The sequence below is a fragment of the Erpetoichthys calabaricus genome, chromosome 8 (genome assembly GCF_900747795.2).
Source record: "Erpetoichthys calabaricus chromosome 8, fErpCal1.3, whole genome shotgun sequence".
NCBI lineage: Eukaryota > Metazoa > Chordata > Cladistia > Polypteriformes > Polypteridae > Erpetoichthys > Erpetoichthys calabaricus.
In genome coordinates this window covers 123,493,770-123,508,537 of record NC_041401.2, presented here as the reverse complement: position 1 = coordinate 123,508,537, position 14,768 = coordinate 123,493,770, and the positions used below count along the sequence as shown (strand labels likewise).

The 14,768-nt window shown below is 37.4% G+C and overlaps 1 protein-coding gene across 2 annotated transcripts; it reads left to right on the top strand.

The window, feature by feature from the left end:
• Window positions 1-1,117: 1,117 nt before the first annotated feature.
• agtrap (angiotensin II receptor-associated protein) lies at window positions 1,118-14,034 on the top strand. 2 transcript variants are annotated; one of them, XM_028807419.2, is made up of 5 exons: window positions 1,118-1,261; window positions 1,383-1,417; window positions 5,002-5,113; window positions 5,367-5,562; window positions 11,075-11,496. In XM_028807419.2, exons 1-5 carry the CDS (start codon window positions 1,235-1,237, stop codon window positions 11,146-11,148), a joined length of 444 nt encoding a protein of 147 aa, XP_028663252.1. In that variant the 5' UTR covers window positions 1,118-1,234; the 3' UTR covers window positions 11,149-11,496. The 2 variants fall into 2 exon arrangements, with proteins under 2 accessions (XP_028663252.1, XP_028663251.1); XM_028807418.2 differs by lacking the exon at window positions 11,075-11,496 and adding an exon at window positions 12,869-14,034 and having other exon boundaries at window positions 1,121-1,261.
• Window positions 14,035-14,768: the final 734 nt, after the last annotated feature.

The window sequence follows — 14,768 nt, the reverse complement described above, 5'->3', positions numbered from 1 at the left end:
AGCTTAGGAGGTTTCCCTTACATTTTACTATTCATATGATTATAATAAATTTTAAATACTTTTACAAACACAGGAAAAAATTCGAGCAGGTGTTTGAAGGCGGTAAGATTTATCCAAGGTGTGTAGGTCCCAAGGGCTGATCAAAAGTACACATTACGAAAAGGATATTTAACTTTCATATTTACTTGAACAGTCACGTATACAGCACACTCACAGTATCCATCCATTTTCCAACCCGCTGAATCCGAACACAGGGTCACGGGGGTGCCAACTCTCTTATTTTTCACACATATTGCTACTACATTCTCATTGAAGTTACATTCTGACGAAAACATACGTGTGTTTCCAAGGTGATTATTGCAACTCCACGGACGTTCAATAGCCCGTGAAGAAAATGAGAAGCACACCTTTCATACAGAGCGGTGTTTACAGTTTGGGTCGCACGATTTCTGTAAATATGTCGCGCTGATTCGTGAATTACAATAGTATTAAATGAGAAAGGGTCGATAATGGTCTGCGACCTGCAGCCGGATACAATTGTTGCGATGGGTCACCTCTTGCGAAGGGAACTGCGGACGACGATCGACTGCGATTCTCCAAAGGGGAACAGTCGATCGGCGACAGTTTCGCAAGGGAGGGTTGGATCCTGTGAAAGACGCTCCGCGTCGATTGCGGGTCGCGAAGACAAGGAATAGGGGAAACTGGATGGCGATAAAAAAAAAGTTTACGAACCACTGCACTAGAGTTTAGTAAATCTGCCTTGGATAAAGGGAGTTACTTTATGACGATTGTCAAGTTGTCATTAAAAGGGCGTGACTGCAGCGGATAAGGCGTGGCGATATAATTCCTAAATGATGTAACATTAAAAATTAATGGTAATGAGCAAACTTGTTCAAGATTTAATATGCAGACAAAGCCGATTACCCACAACAGCAGGAATAGAAAAACAGGCAAAAGTGATCTGAATCGGTGTTTCCCGGCGTCTCCAGAAATGGCGCTAGCTCCGCCCACATTCCAATGAGTGAGAGGCCGCAGGAGAGACATACAAATATACACTTGTGAATGGGAGGGTCATATCGATCTCACATGCCAGCCTACTGTTGAAGGAAGGTTTTCCAAAATCACGAGAGAGAGAGAGAGAGAGAGAGAGAGAGAGAGAGAGAGAGAGAGAGAGTTCCTGTGTGGGCCCTGTTTTGAGATGTACGTGTTGTGAGAGCAGTCTAGGTGCGTTATCATGGAGATTCCGGCCATCAATCTTAAGGTAGGAGAAAGTGTTGTTGAATAGTTGAGGAAGTACTGGAGGGCGGAATGGGACATTGACGCTCAGTTCGTGCTCAACAGGTCGGCGCTAGATTGTTCTGATCTTGCTCTTTCTTTTACAGGCCATCGTGTTGGTGCACTGGTTGCTCACAATCTGGTGAGTTGCTGAGCCGATACGCATGTATGTGGGAGGGCAGGTGTTGGATGAATTCGAGCGGTTAAACTGAACCCCCAGTTTCAACCGATTAACTTATGTTCAGTGTTCATTATCATAGCAGTAAAATAACGAGGGTGTGACTGTTTTGACAGCCCTCACACGAACCATCTACCAGTCGCCTTCCCCGTGACCACCAGTCACACGGAGGTGCAATTTCTCTGGTGGAGCAGTTCTCAGATATCTGTTAAAGAGGAGTTTCTGTTCATCTTTTCTACCAGTTGTACAAACATTACTGGCATGAGGTACTAGGTGGATGGATATGGGAACTGCTGCTTGAACCGCAGAATACCGTCTTAAGCTGGCAAATGTTTCTATACCTTACATTTGGGACTGTGATTATTTATTGCCATGGTGCGATAATTGTTACAGCTGCTTCACAGCACCTACTCCGGTTTAAATGAAGCTTGTTCTGTGTTAGTGTGGTTTGTTTTGTTGTGATGTTGTTGAGCACTCTATTTTACAAAATATTAATAAACGAGTGACTGAATCAGTGTAGGTGTGTGCCTGTGTACCGTGGTGTCTACTTACATCCAATGTTACGGAGATCTGCTTTGAAAACGGATGGATGGTCAGTGCAGGCAAACCTATGCCAAGAAAGTACCTGTCTAGAATGTGTTATGTGCTTATTCAGTTTGTGGTTTAAAATTTATGCTCTACCCACAAGAAGTAAGCAGGTCAGTTTACGGAGTGCTTATCATTACGGCAATTGTTTACCTGATTTGATCTTTAAACTATTAAAAAGCTAAAAGTAAATCTGGAAGTATTCTGGACTAATCGTTGATTCAATTAATATTATGTGCTCTTTCACCTGATCTTGCTATTTGATTAACTGTTCAGAATTTATAAATATGGTTTAGTGTAACCTTCAACATTCTGGGTAGGGGACTAGAAAAGTCTGTTATCCTGTGTATGTAGACCAAAAGTGGGGTTACGAAAGGTAGAATGACCTTTTTTGTCTTATATTTTGCTTCATTTTAAAATTAATGTTCTTTTGAAAAGCATTTTTTCTACTTTATCAGTTTATTGTGCATATATCATAGTTTTTTCCATAGCACAGTTCCCAGTGCTAGCTTGGATAGGCTGCGGCACATCCCACAATCATAGTGGGGATTGATTGGGTTAGCAAATTATATGTTTTAGGATTTTCTAGATTACATGGGGAAACAAAAAAAACACAATTTATTATTCGCTTTGGCCTGTTTCAATAAAAGGCCATTTTATTTTTATTTTTATTTTAAAAATGTTTTATTTTTTGTTTTGACTTGGACCATTCTCAACACAGTCTTAAGGCCAGAAGTTAATATTTTTATTAGATAACATCATCTTATTCCTATAACACCTTTTGACATAGTTTATTGTTACCAGTTTCCCACTAGTTATTTGTAGTGTTTTTCCTTCAAAATTCCATACATCACTAATCCTTTTTTAATCGTTATGCCTTAAATATTTTCTTCTATTTGTTGACAAACGTTTTGTGCCATTACACAGCCCCATATTATACAACTTTTAACCACTTTTTTATATAACTGCGGTTTACCTGTGCACATCTCCACAGCTATTTTTTAATAGTTTAATTGTTTAGTTATGTCTAATTATTTCATGTTTTTTTATGATGTTCTTGTATTTATACAACACTGTTTTAAAATGTAATTGGATTCTGCATAGTGTAGAGTGACTTTAAAAGACATATGCTTTTTGTCTGAAATATTATATTGATTATGTTGTCTTAAGACTCTAATATAAAGTTAATTGTCCCACTTCTGTTTTATCCATTACTTCCCAACACCCAAGGAGACATTGAGTCTTTTGTTTTGTTTTTTTACTTTTTTTTGAGTAGTTTTCAATTTTTTACATAGTCAGTTCTTCTCATAACCTAAGCAGTTGTCCTTTTCTAAATATTTTCACCATGTTTGAGATAATCCTTCTCTTTGCTCCTTCCTTATTTCTTTGATTGCATAACTGTACATAGTATTGCCGTATTAACCTTATTTTTGTCTAAGATCTTTTAATTTATTAATTTGATCTTTATTTCTTTGAGATTAATTTTCATAAAAGACACTTAAATACTTTTTACCTTCTTCCCTTTCTTGTTTTGGGATTTGTAATTCTATGGTTTCTTCATTTTATTTGTACATCTCCTCTTGCTATTCTCACTGTCTCTAATTTTAACCTTTCCAAGCTATTTCTAGTTCTTTTTATTGATTGTTTTTCATTTTCTTACAAAGAAGACTTGTATTTTATTTATTGGTTAGCACTTTTAGACGGCTCCTTTAGTGTTTGCTTATTCCTCCTACCTCGCCTCATATTGTTTTGATCATAGGATCATCTAGAATTGCTGTATTAAGCATTTTCTTCCTTCTACTGTGTTAGTTTATTTTATTGTTGCTATCACCAGTTAGCAATCTGAGAAAAACACTGTTTGAAATTTAGTGTACTGCATTGTAATATGGGTAGTAAACACAATTAAATCTATTTTGGATTTTTCAGTGACATAATTAAAATATCTGGTTTTCATTGTTTTCTGTCTTCTCTCATAATATAACATTTAATTTCTTAAAAAGATCTTGTATACAGGTTACATGTTTGTAAATATAGTTTTCTTCAGTTGCCTTGTTATTTCTAATGTTTCTAGTTTTTTTTAAAGATTTCTTTACATTTCCTTCATTGTGTTCCAGAACATCTGTTGACATTTGTGTACAATGAACTTTAACAGTTGCAGTTTTCATTTTGTTTGTAAAAGATTGCTGCCTTTCTCTGACATATTTTTCTAGTATTTCTACTTTGGTGTTTTCCCATCCATCATTTCTATATTTCTATTTCCATTTCTATATGTTATTCAAGTGTTTCTTTAAAAACAATCAGTACTTTTTTGGTATAACTTCCAGCAATCTTTCTTTTCCCTCTTTAAACTGTTTACTTTAAAGGATAGTTCAAACTAGGGTTGCCACCCGTCCTTTAAAATACGGAATCGTCCCGTATTTGAGAATGAAATTGCGCGTCCCGTTTTGAATCAATACGTATGCGTCCCTTATTTTTTTGTATTAAAAGTGGTAACCCTAGTTCAAACTGTCCCTAGTTCGAAAGAGGCTCATACAATTTCTTCCTCCTCTTCCTGCTCATTGTCTTTGGTTATCTCTAGCTTTAAAAATTTTACATTTTTTTTACATAGCATTCTAGACCGTCCAAAGCATGACTACCCTTTCCTGGCAAATTGCTTTCCAATAAATTTAGGTATTCTGGCCTATTTTCTGCAAACTCTAGAATTTCTTTCTAATATGCCCTACTTGCTGACATTTCTTTCAAGCTTTACATTGTCCTGCATAGGGCCACTGTTCACACCTGTTTGTAGGTGTAGCACAAAAAATGGGTAATATCTAGTATGATAAATATTTTTTTAGATTGTCTGTCTTTATCAAATATGTTTAAGGCATAATTTTGATTTTTCTAATTTTAAAATGTTTAACACTCCTTGTACCCTAGGAGTCAATTAGAGCTTTAAACTTGCTCTTTCCCTTGGTTTATAGGAGCTGCATCGTTCCCTGGTTACCTAACTCCTTTATTTGGAGCAATTTCACAGTTTTGGCAATTGGGGTATGGGCTATTGCACAGAGAGATTCTGTTGATGCCATCATCATGGTAAGTCCAGGCCAGTTATCTTAAAATGTATTTAAGGTGTAACCTGGCTTGAAAAGATGATTCTTCTTCTGTCATACTAAGCCTTATTCACATTTTCATTTGCAGTTTTTAAAGCAGAGACACTCTTCGTGGCTAACTTTCTTAATTATAGATCACTTGAATTTTTCCCTTTACAAGGGAGACTTTAGATTCCTTAGCTGAGTAATGTGTCAGTTTTTCAAATCATTGTCTCTTTCCTCTGTTCTCTCTTTAGCTCCTCATTGGGATGTTGCTTACCATCATCACAGACATAATCAACTTCAGCTTGTATTATGATCTATCTGTACACAATGACACATTCCGCTTCTCAGCAGGCATGGCCATCTTGAGCCTCCTGCTCAAACCTGCCTCTTGCTTCTTCATCTACCAGATGTATCGGGAGCGGGGAGGAGAATACAATATCAACTTTGGTGCGTATCATTTTCCACTTGTTACTTTGACATAGGCCGTGCTGTAACCTTGCTCACTGGATGAAAATCGACCTATCTAGTTGTCTGATGTAACCCTCCATTCATCTAACTTTAAATATATCTTTCAAATTGATGCATATGAAACTGTAAGTGTATAGCATGTAAGTTTTTCTGAAGAGGAGTATGCTCAGAGAAGAACCTCTTTTTTTTTTTTTTTTTTTTTCTTTCTTAAGAATCTGTTGGTGTCCAGTGTTATGCTTTTTGGCTGTAGATTAGGAATGACAATGTTTTATGGCAAAGCCACAAAAGCTTTGAGGCAAAAAATGAACATTTTGGTAAGCTAATGTCTGCTATATATAATATATATATATATATTTTTTCACAATTGTATGGCAGATTGTTAAGTAGACCGCTTTGGCTGCAAGGCAGAACTCATCCCTGAGTAGGATGCAAGTCTGCTATAGGACACACTGTCAAATAAAAAGTCACTCATACCAGGCCAGTTTATAGTCACTAATCAACTCTACCAGCATATTTTTCAATGTGGGAGAAATTAAATGCATCTGCAGGTAACCCATGTAGTCCTAGGGAAAACATGCATCTCTACACTGATAGTCCAAGGCCTGGATTTGAACCAAAGTCCTTTGTGGTATTAAGCAGCGATGCAGCAGTGCTAGGCTTTGTTCCACGTTGTGCATTGTACTTTTAGTAAGCTGCATCTGGCCTGTGCAAATTTTTGACCATTCTTTCTTATTTGATGTGATCTATTTGAATGAATACATTATGGCAAATTTGTTTTACCAATAATTCAATTTCTTAATCTGGTTATTCTAATACATGGCTGTGTGTAACTGAAGCCAATCACGCATGGCCCATTGGGCTCAGTCAAAGGGGTATACCTGTGAACATATTCATCCATGCACTAATACTCCTATATGACCATTTTAGAGTTGCCAGTCCACTTAACCTATACAACTTTGGAATTTGGGAGGAAATCAGTATAACTTAAAATAAAGGTGTAGATTTCACTCAGATAGTGCCTAGGCAAAATTTCCAACCTCAGGAATCTGTAGTTGTTGGCAAGTAGTGTTAGGTATTATGCTTTTTGGCTGTAGATTAGGAAGGACAATGTTCTATGGCAAAGCCACAAAGGCTTTGAGGCAAAAAATGAACCATTTGGTAAGCTAACTTCTGAGACATATACAGTGGAACCTCGGGTCACGACCGTAATTCGTTCCAAAACTTTGGTCGTGACCCGAAGTAATTTCCCCCATAGGATTGTGTGTAAATACAATTAATCTGTTCCAGACCGTACAAACCGTATGTAAATATATTTTTTAAAGATTTTTAAGCACAAATATAGTTAATAATACCATAGAATGCACAGCGTAATAGTAAACTAATTGTAAAAGCATTGAATAACACTTAGAAAACCTTGAACAACAGAGAAAACTAACATTGCAAGAGTTCGTGCTATAGCGCTATGAACCGCTCGCTAAAAACACCTTTTTTTAATGAGTTTTAAGCACAGGGAAAAACATGAACATTTGAAAAATCCGTAAATTAATAAACAACCAAGAAAAGTAACATTGCAACAATGCACTCTACGAACCGATCGCTGTAAACAGAAGTGAAGTGGAGGTTAAAATCCAATAGAAAAAAGTCTTCATTAAATACAACAAGGTTAAAACAATGCTCAAATCAGTCTCAAGCCTGGTGCATTATTTAACTGCCTTCTCTCTCTTGCTCGCTCTCTCTCTCGTGCGCGCGTTTGTGTGTCTCTGTCTCTCTCTCGCTGCACAGGGAATGCACAGGGAGAGACTGAACACGTGCGGAAATCATCTGCGCGCACAAACCGAAAGGGAAACTGGCTTGTTCGTATACAGTAATCCCTCGCTATATCGCGCTTTGACTTTCGCGGCTTCACTCTATCGCGGATTTTATATGTAAGCATATTTAAATATATATCGCAGATTTTTTGCTGGTTCGCGGATTTCTGCGGACAATAGGTCTTTTAATTTCTGGTGCATGCTTCCTCAGTTGGTTTGCCCAGTTGATTTCATATAAGGGACGCTATTGGCAGATGGCTGAGAAGCTACCCAACCAGAGCACATATTACGTATTAAATAAAACTCCTCAAATATATTGTGAGCACGGGGGCTGTTCGCACCCCTAGAGGATACGGCCGCTCCTCAAAAAATGCTGAAAGACTACCTTCACATTGCTGCCATCCTTGCTGGGCTTACATGTGGCTGCTTTGTCAAGTGATATGCTTCCCGCACGGTGCTTCGCATACTTAAAAGCTTGAATGGCACGTATTGATTTTTGATTGTTTGTTTTTCTCTGTCTCTCTCACTCTCTCTGACATTCTCTGCTCCTGACGGAGGGGGTGTGAGCAGAGGGGCTGTTCGCACACTGGCCTAGAGGATACGGACGCTCCTCTAAAAAATGCTGAAAGACTACCTTCACATTGCTGCCTTCCTTGCAGCTGCTTTGTCCGGCGGTGCTTCGCATACTTAAAAGCCAAACAGCCCTATTGATTTCTGATTGTTTGTTTGCTTTTTTCTCTCTCTCTCTCTGACATTCTCTGCTCCTGACGTGCACTCTTTTGAAGAGGAAGATATGTTTGCATTCTTTTAATTGTGAGATGTAACTGTCATCTCTGTCTTGTCATGGAGCACAGTTTAAACTTTTGAAAAAATGTTTGTTTGCAGTGTTTGAATAACGTTCCTGTCTCTCTACAACCTCCTGTGTTTCTGTGCAAATCTGTGACCCAAGCAGGACAATATAAAAATAACCATATAAACATAATGGTTTCTACTTCGCGGATTTTCACCTTTCGCAGGGGGGGGGGTTCTGGAACGCAACCCCCGCGATCGAGGAGGGATTACTGTACTGAGTGTGTGGTCGTGAACAGATGCAAAAATTTGGCAAACTTTTTGGTCGTAACCTGATTTGTACGTGTTCAGAGACGTTCGTGAACCGAGGTTCCACTGTATATACAGTACTGTGCAAAAGTTTCAGGCAGGTGTGAAAAAATGCTGTAAACAAAGAATGCTTTCAGAAATATAAATAATGATTGTTTATTGTTATCAATTTACAAAATGCAAAGTGAGTGAACAAAAGAAAAATCTAAATCAAATCAATATTTGGTGTTACTACCTTTTGCCTTCAAACCAGCATCAATTCTTATAGGTACACTTGCACAAAGTCAGGGATTTTGTAGAATTATAGTCAGGTGTATGATCAACCAATTATACCAAACAGGTGCTAATGATCATCAGTGTCACACGTAGGTTGAAGCACAGTCATTAACTGAAACAGAAACAGCTGTGTAGGAGGCTTAAAACTGGGTGAGGAACAGCCAAACTCTTCTACCAAGGTGAGGTTGTGGAAGACAGTTTCATGTCATGGCAAGACTGAGCACAGCAACAAGACACAAGGTCGTTATACTGCATCAGCAAGGTCTCTCCCAGACAAAGATTTCAAAGCAGACTGGGGTTTCAAGATGTGCCATTCAAGCTCTTTTGAAGAAGTACAAAGAAACGGGCAACGTTGAGGATCGTAGACTCAGTGGCCGGCCAAGGAAACTTAGTGCAGCAGATGAAAGACACATCAAGCTTATTACCCTTCGAAATCGGAAGATGTCCAGCAGTGCCATCAGCTCAGAACTGGCAGAAACCAGTGGGACCCAGGTACACCCATCCACTGTCTGGAGAAGTCTGGCCAGAAGTGGTCTTCATGGAAGAGTTGCAGCCAAAAAGCCATACCTCCGACGTGGAAACAAGGCCAAGCAACTCAAGTATGCATGAAAACAGAGGAACTGGAGTGCAGAAAAATGGCAGCAGGTGCTCTGGATTGATGAGTCAAAATTTGAAATATTTGGCTGTAGCAGAAGGCAGTTTGTTTGTCGAAGGGCTGGAGAGTGGTACAATAATAAGTGTCTGCAGGCAACAGTGAAGCATGATGGAGGGTCCTTGAACGTTTGGGGCTGCATTTCTGCAAATGGAGTTGGAGATTTGGTCAGGATTAATGGTGTTCTCAATGCTGAGAAATACAGGCAGATACTTATCCATCATGCAGTACCATCAGGGAGGCGTATGATTGGCCGCAAATTTATTCTGCAGCAGGACAACGACCCCAAACATACAGCCAAAGTCATTAAGAACTATCTTCAGCGTAAAGAAGAACAAGAAGTCCTGGAAGTGATGGTATGGCCCCCACAGCTCATCATCATTGAGTGTGTCTGGGATTACATGAAGAGGCAGAAGGATGTGAGGAAGCCTACATCCACAGAAGATCTGTGGTTAGTTCTCCAAGATGTTTGGAACAAACTACCAGCCGAGTTCCTTCAAAAACTGTGTGCAAGTGAACCTAGAAGAATTGATGTTGTTTTGAAGGCAAAGGGTGGTCACACCAAATATTGATTTGATTTAGATTTCTCTTTTGTTCATTCACTGCATTTTATTGATTGATGAAAATAAATGATTAACACTTCCATTTTTGAAAGCATTCTTTGTTTACAGCATTTTTTCACACCTGCCTAAAACTTTTGCACAGTTTTGTGTAATATATATAATATTTATTTATTTATTTCCATTATTATATGGTAGATTGTTAACTTTACAGCTTTGGCTGCAAGGCAGAAATCATTGTCTCTGTTTTAACGAGGTATATTGAAAATCCTTCTAACATCATTGTAACCACTGAATAGTTTTATGTGAAAATACAATTTTGAACTTTTTAAAAACTCCTGAACACTGAATCTTTGACAACACTGTTGTGGATCCATACAGAATATGTTTATCTGTGTACAGTCATCCAGCCTTCTTATTTATTTTCCTACCATGATGCATTTTCTCATCTCAGCATAGTCTCTCCACTATTTTGTCCTTTGTTGTTTACATTTATGTCTTACTGCAGTCATCTCAGTCAGAACGATGTATCTGTTTTAAAATTGGTAGATTACGTTTTTTTTTTTTCTCCCCTCTAACTTTATCTAGGCAGTGTTTTAACATAACATATACTTTAACTACTACATTGCAAACCAGGTATTAAAACAAAGTTGCAAATAAAGAATTTAAAAAATATGTTAATTAGCTGTGCTAGTTTTCCAGAACTCCTCTCCTTTGTGTCCATTTCTATACTTTGACTAACTATTGGTATCAAAGTAGAACCCTTGACCAAAAGTAGAGGAAAATTTTCTAGCGTATAGAAGATAGATGGGGGTACAGCTTGCCTCCACCACTCTTATCTGATCACTGATACTATAGTATAATGGCACTTGGCAAAGAAAAACGTTAATGAGTCAATAGCGCATTCTTTGCACAGGCTGTGGATGTGGAGATCAGGTGTTTAATACTGGTAATTTGTCACAGTCCTTAGGGCAAGTAATCTACTCTTGACCTCTATGGCTACTGTGCTTGTAATCAATTTTCTCACCAATTTATTTTCTTTCTTTTTTTTTTTCCTCCTGTTTTTTGCGTTCTTCTGTTCACCTTTTGATCTTCAGACTTGGAGACTTCCATAGACAGCCGCTACACAACAGACAGTGCGGACAGCGTTCCCTTCACCCGCCATTACTGACTCCTTCCCTGCACCACATCTTCCTCCTTTAGATGCTGTGCTTCCCTTCCTCTGCTGGATGTGATACCTCCTGCCTGTCTCAAGATACTGGCTTGTGCAGATCTGCCCTTTCTCCTCTCCTGTTTTTTCCTTTACTGACCCCAAGTACCCCACCCTTCCCTTTCTGTGTAAGTTCATCAATGTCACATTTGTGTTGATGTGTTTTTTTGTTTTATCCCTTCATAATACAGAAAATTTACAAAGGATTCCATCTAGCAAAGCATTCTCCTAGCCAGGCAGCTTCTTCTTTTTGTCATCTGATTGTCCTTTTTCATGTTATTTAGCTCTCAGGGGACACTTATTTATATATTTATGTTTATTCATTAAATGTATGTATATATTTATTAAAAAGTTTGTGAAATAAATCCATTTATTAAATGTTTTTCCCTTTGTTTGGATAGTTTGTTGCTGAAGTGGTTTACATAAGTTTAATCATAAAGTTTAGACCGGTTTCATTTCAGTGTTCACTTTTGTTTATGTCCAGTCCAAAAGTAACATCTTCCTTCATTTCCTGCATTTCTTTGGTCTCATCTTACATGATTTATCATTAGCAATTTAATTTTACTATAGTAGTTATAATGCATATAGTTTAAGTGGAAAATGTAGTTCAAGAGGTACAGTGACACACTGGTTAACATTGTTGACTCATAGATGAGTATCTGGAGCTTGATGTTTGCTGCTGTGCTACTTCTTTTTGAACTTGGCAAATTCTCACCATGTCCCTGTCAGTTTTGCTCCCACATCCCCAAGAAACATGTAGGTTTGGTTTACTGGTGATTCTAAATTGAACCAGTGGGGGTGTACATGCATGAGTGGACCCTGTGATTTATTGGCACCCCATTCAGGCTGGAGTCTTGCTTAATGCCCAGTGCTGCTTAGGTTGACCATGGCACATCGCAATCCTATTTTGAAATGACCAAGTTTTAGTATGTAATGGAATGTTTTGGTTTAAAAAATTAATTATAAAAAAGCTATCCCTATATAGCTGTTTGTGAGAGGCACCAATAATCTGTGGATTAAACTCATTTTGAAATGTAAATATCCTGATGTTAAACCTTTTACCACAGTAGATGCCGCTTTCTGTTCCTTCCAAATAACAAAACTATATGAAATTTTAAATAAATCATTTCTATGAATCCCTTTAACATATTTTTCTAATGTCTGTATGGAAATTTTATACTAACAACAAAGAAAAAACTGTCTACTATGTAAAATATAAAATGTTCTCTGGACATATTTGAATAGATAGATCTTGTCTTCCGTCTGAAAGAGAATACCAAAGAGACTCTAGTACTTTAATGTCTCTTGAATATGAGACTTCTCAGGAAATACTTAAACTATTCGACCTGTAATTTTACTTTTGATTAAAATTATTAAAATTGAAATGGGGTAATTTGAAGAGAGAATGTTCAATTCCATATTTTTAATCAAATTTTGATTTTTACATTCACTCTTATTGGACACAACGTACCTTACATGTGTATTTGGTTATTTAAGGCTGCTATGAAGTAGATTTGCCTTATTTATCACTAGTAAGGGTTTTAAAGCAGAAGTCCTGCTTTAAAAGGATGACACAATCTACGAGGTTATCCTCCAACTGGCTACCCTGCACCATTGTTTGCTCTCTCTATCTTAATAGTTAATGTTGAAGTTTTAATGTTCTTCCTCTTTTTAATTGCAGGTCTTCCCACTGTGAGCCGGGATCGGGACTCTTATGAGTCAATTGATAGACAGGACTCCTCTCTGCCTCCAACAGACAGCACAGGACCCAGAGCTTATTAGGGGGAAAGGGGAGACATGAAAGTATAACAGTAGAAGAGATGGAAATGAGATGGTGTACTGTATATACATCAACATTGATTTATTGGATACATTTCTGATTGTGTTCACAGGCGCTTGCGTACAGCTAGTTGGCCATTCTTTTTGGAAGGAACATGTATCTACTGCAGCCAGTTTTTTATTTTTTAATCTTACAAATGGAGACTTTGGGAAATATTGGTCAGCTTACAATGGGTGGCCTATTTGAAACTTAGTGGGAAGAATGTTCCAGTTTATCATAACTGTTACTTTCAGACCAATGGGGAGAATCCCTGATCCTTGAAAAGCAGCAAAGCCATCTAGTAGATCATAGTTCATTGACCTAAGAGTGTTTAATGCACAACTGTTAAGCCTTGTGAAACAGATCTTTGAGGTAATTATTCTTAAGGCTAGGGCTTCTGAAACTTAACTGAAGCTTGCACAGTAACATTTCTTCAAAAGTAAAGAAAGATGGCATGTTGCAATGCAGTTGTGAAGATGTTTTCCTTGGGATTGAGTGGATATGGATGTTTATGATACTTTTATTCAGTGATGTTAGTGATGAGACCACTTCAAAATTGTTTTGGGACCATGTCTGAAATGTTTTACTTAGTTATAACCACTTGGTGTTTTCATGAGGACTGTAATCATTGCTCTCCTTGTTTGCACTGGACTAATAGACATTATATTATTTATATTTAAATTGTTTAATTACAATGGAGTGAGCATCAGTTTTGTCCTCGGGATCATACCAGTGTTTCTGAACTGTGCCAGTTATGGTTTAATGATACTGTCACTGTCTTAAAGAAGTTTGGTTCCTCAGAAGTTCAGCATAATGTGTGTCAGCATTTTTGTACTACTGTGATCTTAGTTTCCCAGCCAATGATTTTTAATTGTATTAACATATCTGTACATTATTATTATAAGAAGTATACCGTTGCCCATACATTCTGTTGCCTTTTCAACTAAAACTGTGACTGTCTAATATGTTGTAACTGGAATCATGAAAAACATGAAGTTTCATAATAAAAGTTACAATTTTGGTTCATATTACTTTATTTTGAGGTTTTTTTTTAAATTGCTTCACATAAAATTGGGATACAAACATGCAGAGGAAATGTTCAATTGAAGAACATATATTTGTGTGCTGGCTTCTGTTTCATAGTTTGTCATGTCCACTGTATACAGCTTCAGGTTGATTCCCTGATTGCAACTCTACTTGCAGTGTTGAACACTTAATGCTTGCCTTAGGAAATTATTCCAGACTCCCATACTTATAATATTAGCACTGATATGCACTACTCATAAATATGAATAAAAGTATCTTGGCATAATTTTTAAATATGAAGATGGCATTTGTTTTCCAAGCTGTGCAAGACAGCATTTATGCTAATTAAAAAGTAGCGAGACAGTTTGTCAGCTGAGTGTGGATGGTTTTTGGAGGGTTAGGAAATGCAGTTGTTCACACTTTCTGTTTTAGCTGGCATTAAAATGAGCCTTTGTCTCAGCTACTCTCAGAATGCCTCATTTTGAAAAAGAACACCAATAAACTTTCAAGACTTGTGGTCAAGTATTTCCTTAAAAAAAAAAAAATCCCTTAACTATGTATAAGGCCTAGATGTATTAAATCTAGACTGTCCAAGGATGTGTATTGCATAGTTCTTTAAGATCAGAATTGTTGTTTTTTTATACTATTGAATACTACTCACATTTTATATTTCAACTGTTGAACAATTGAAATATGATGCATGTTAACTTGTGAGATGTGGGGCCTAGTATAAAAT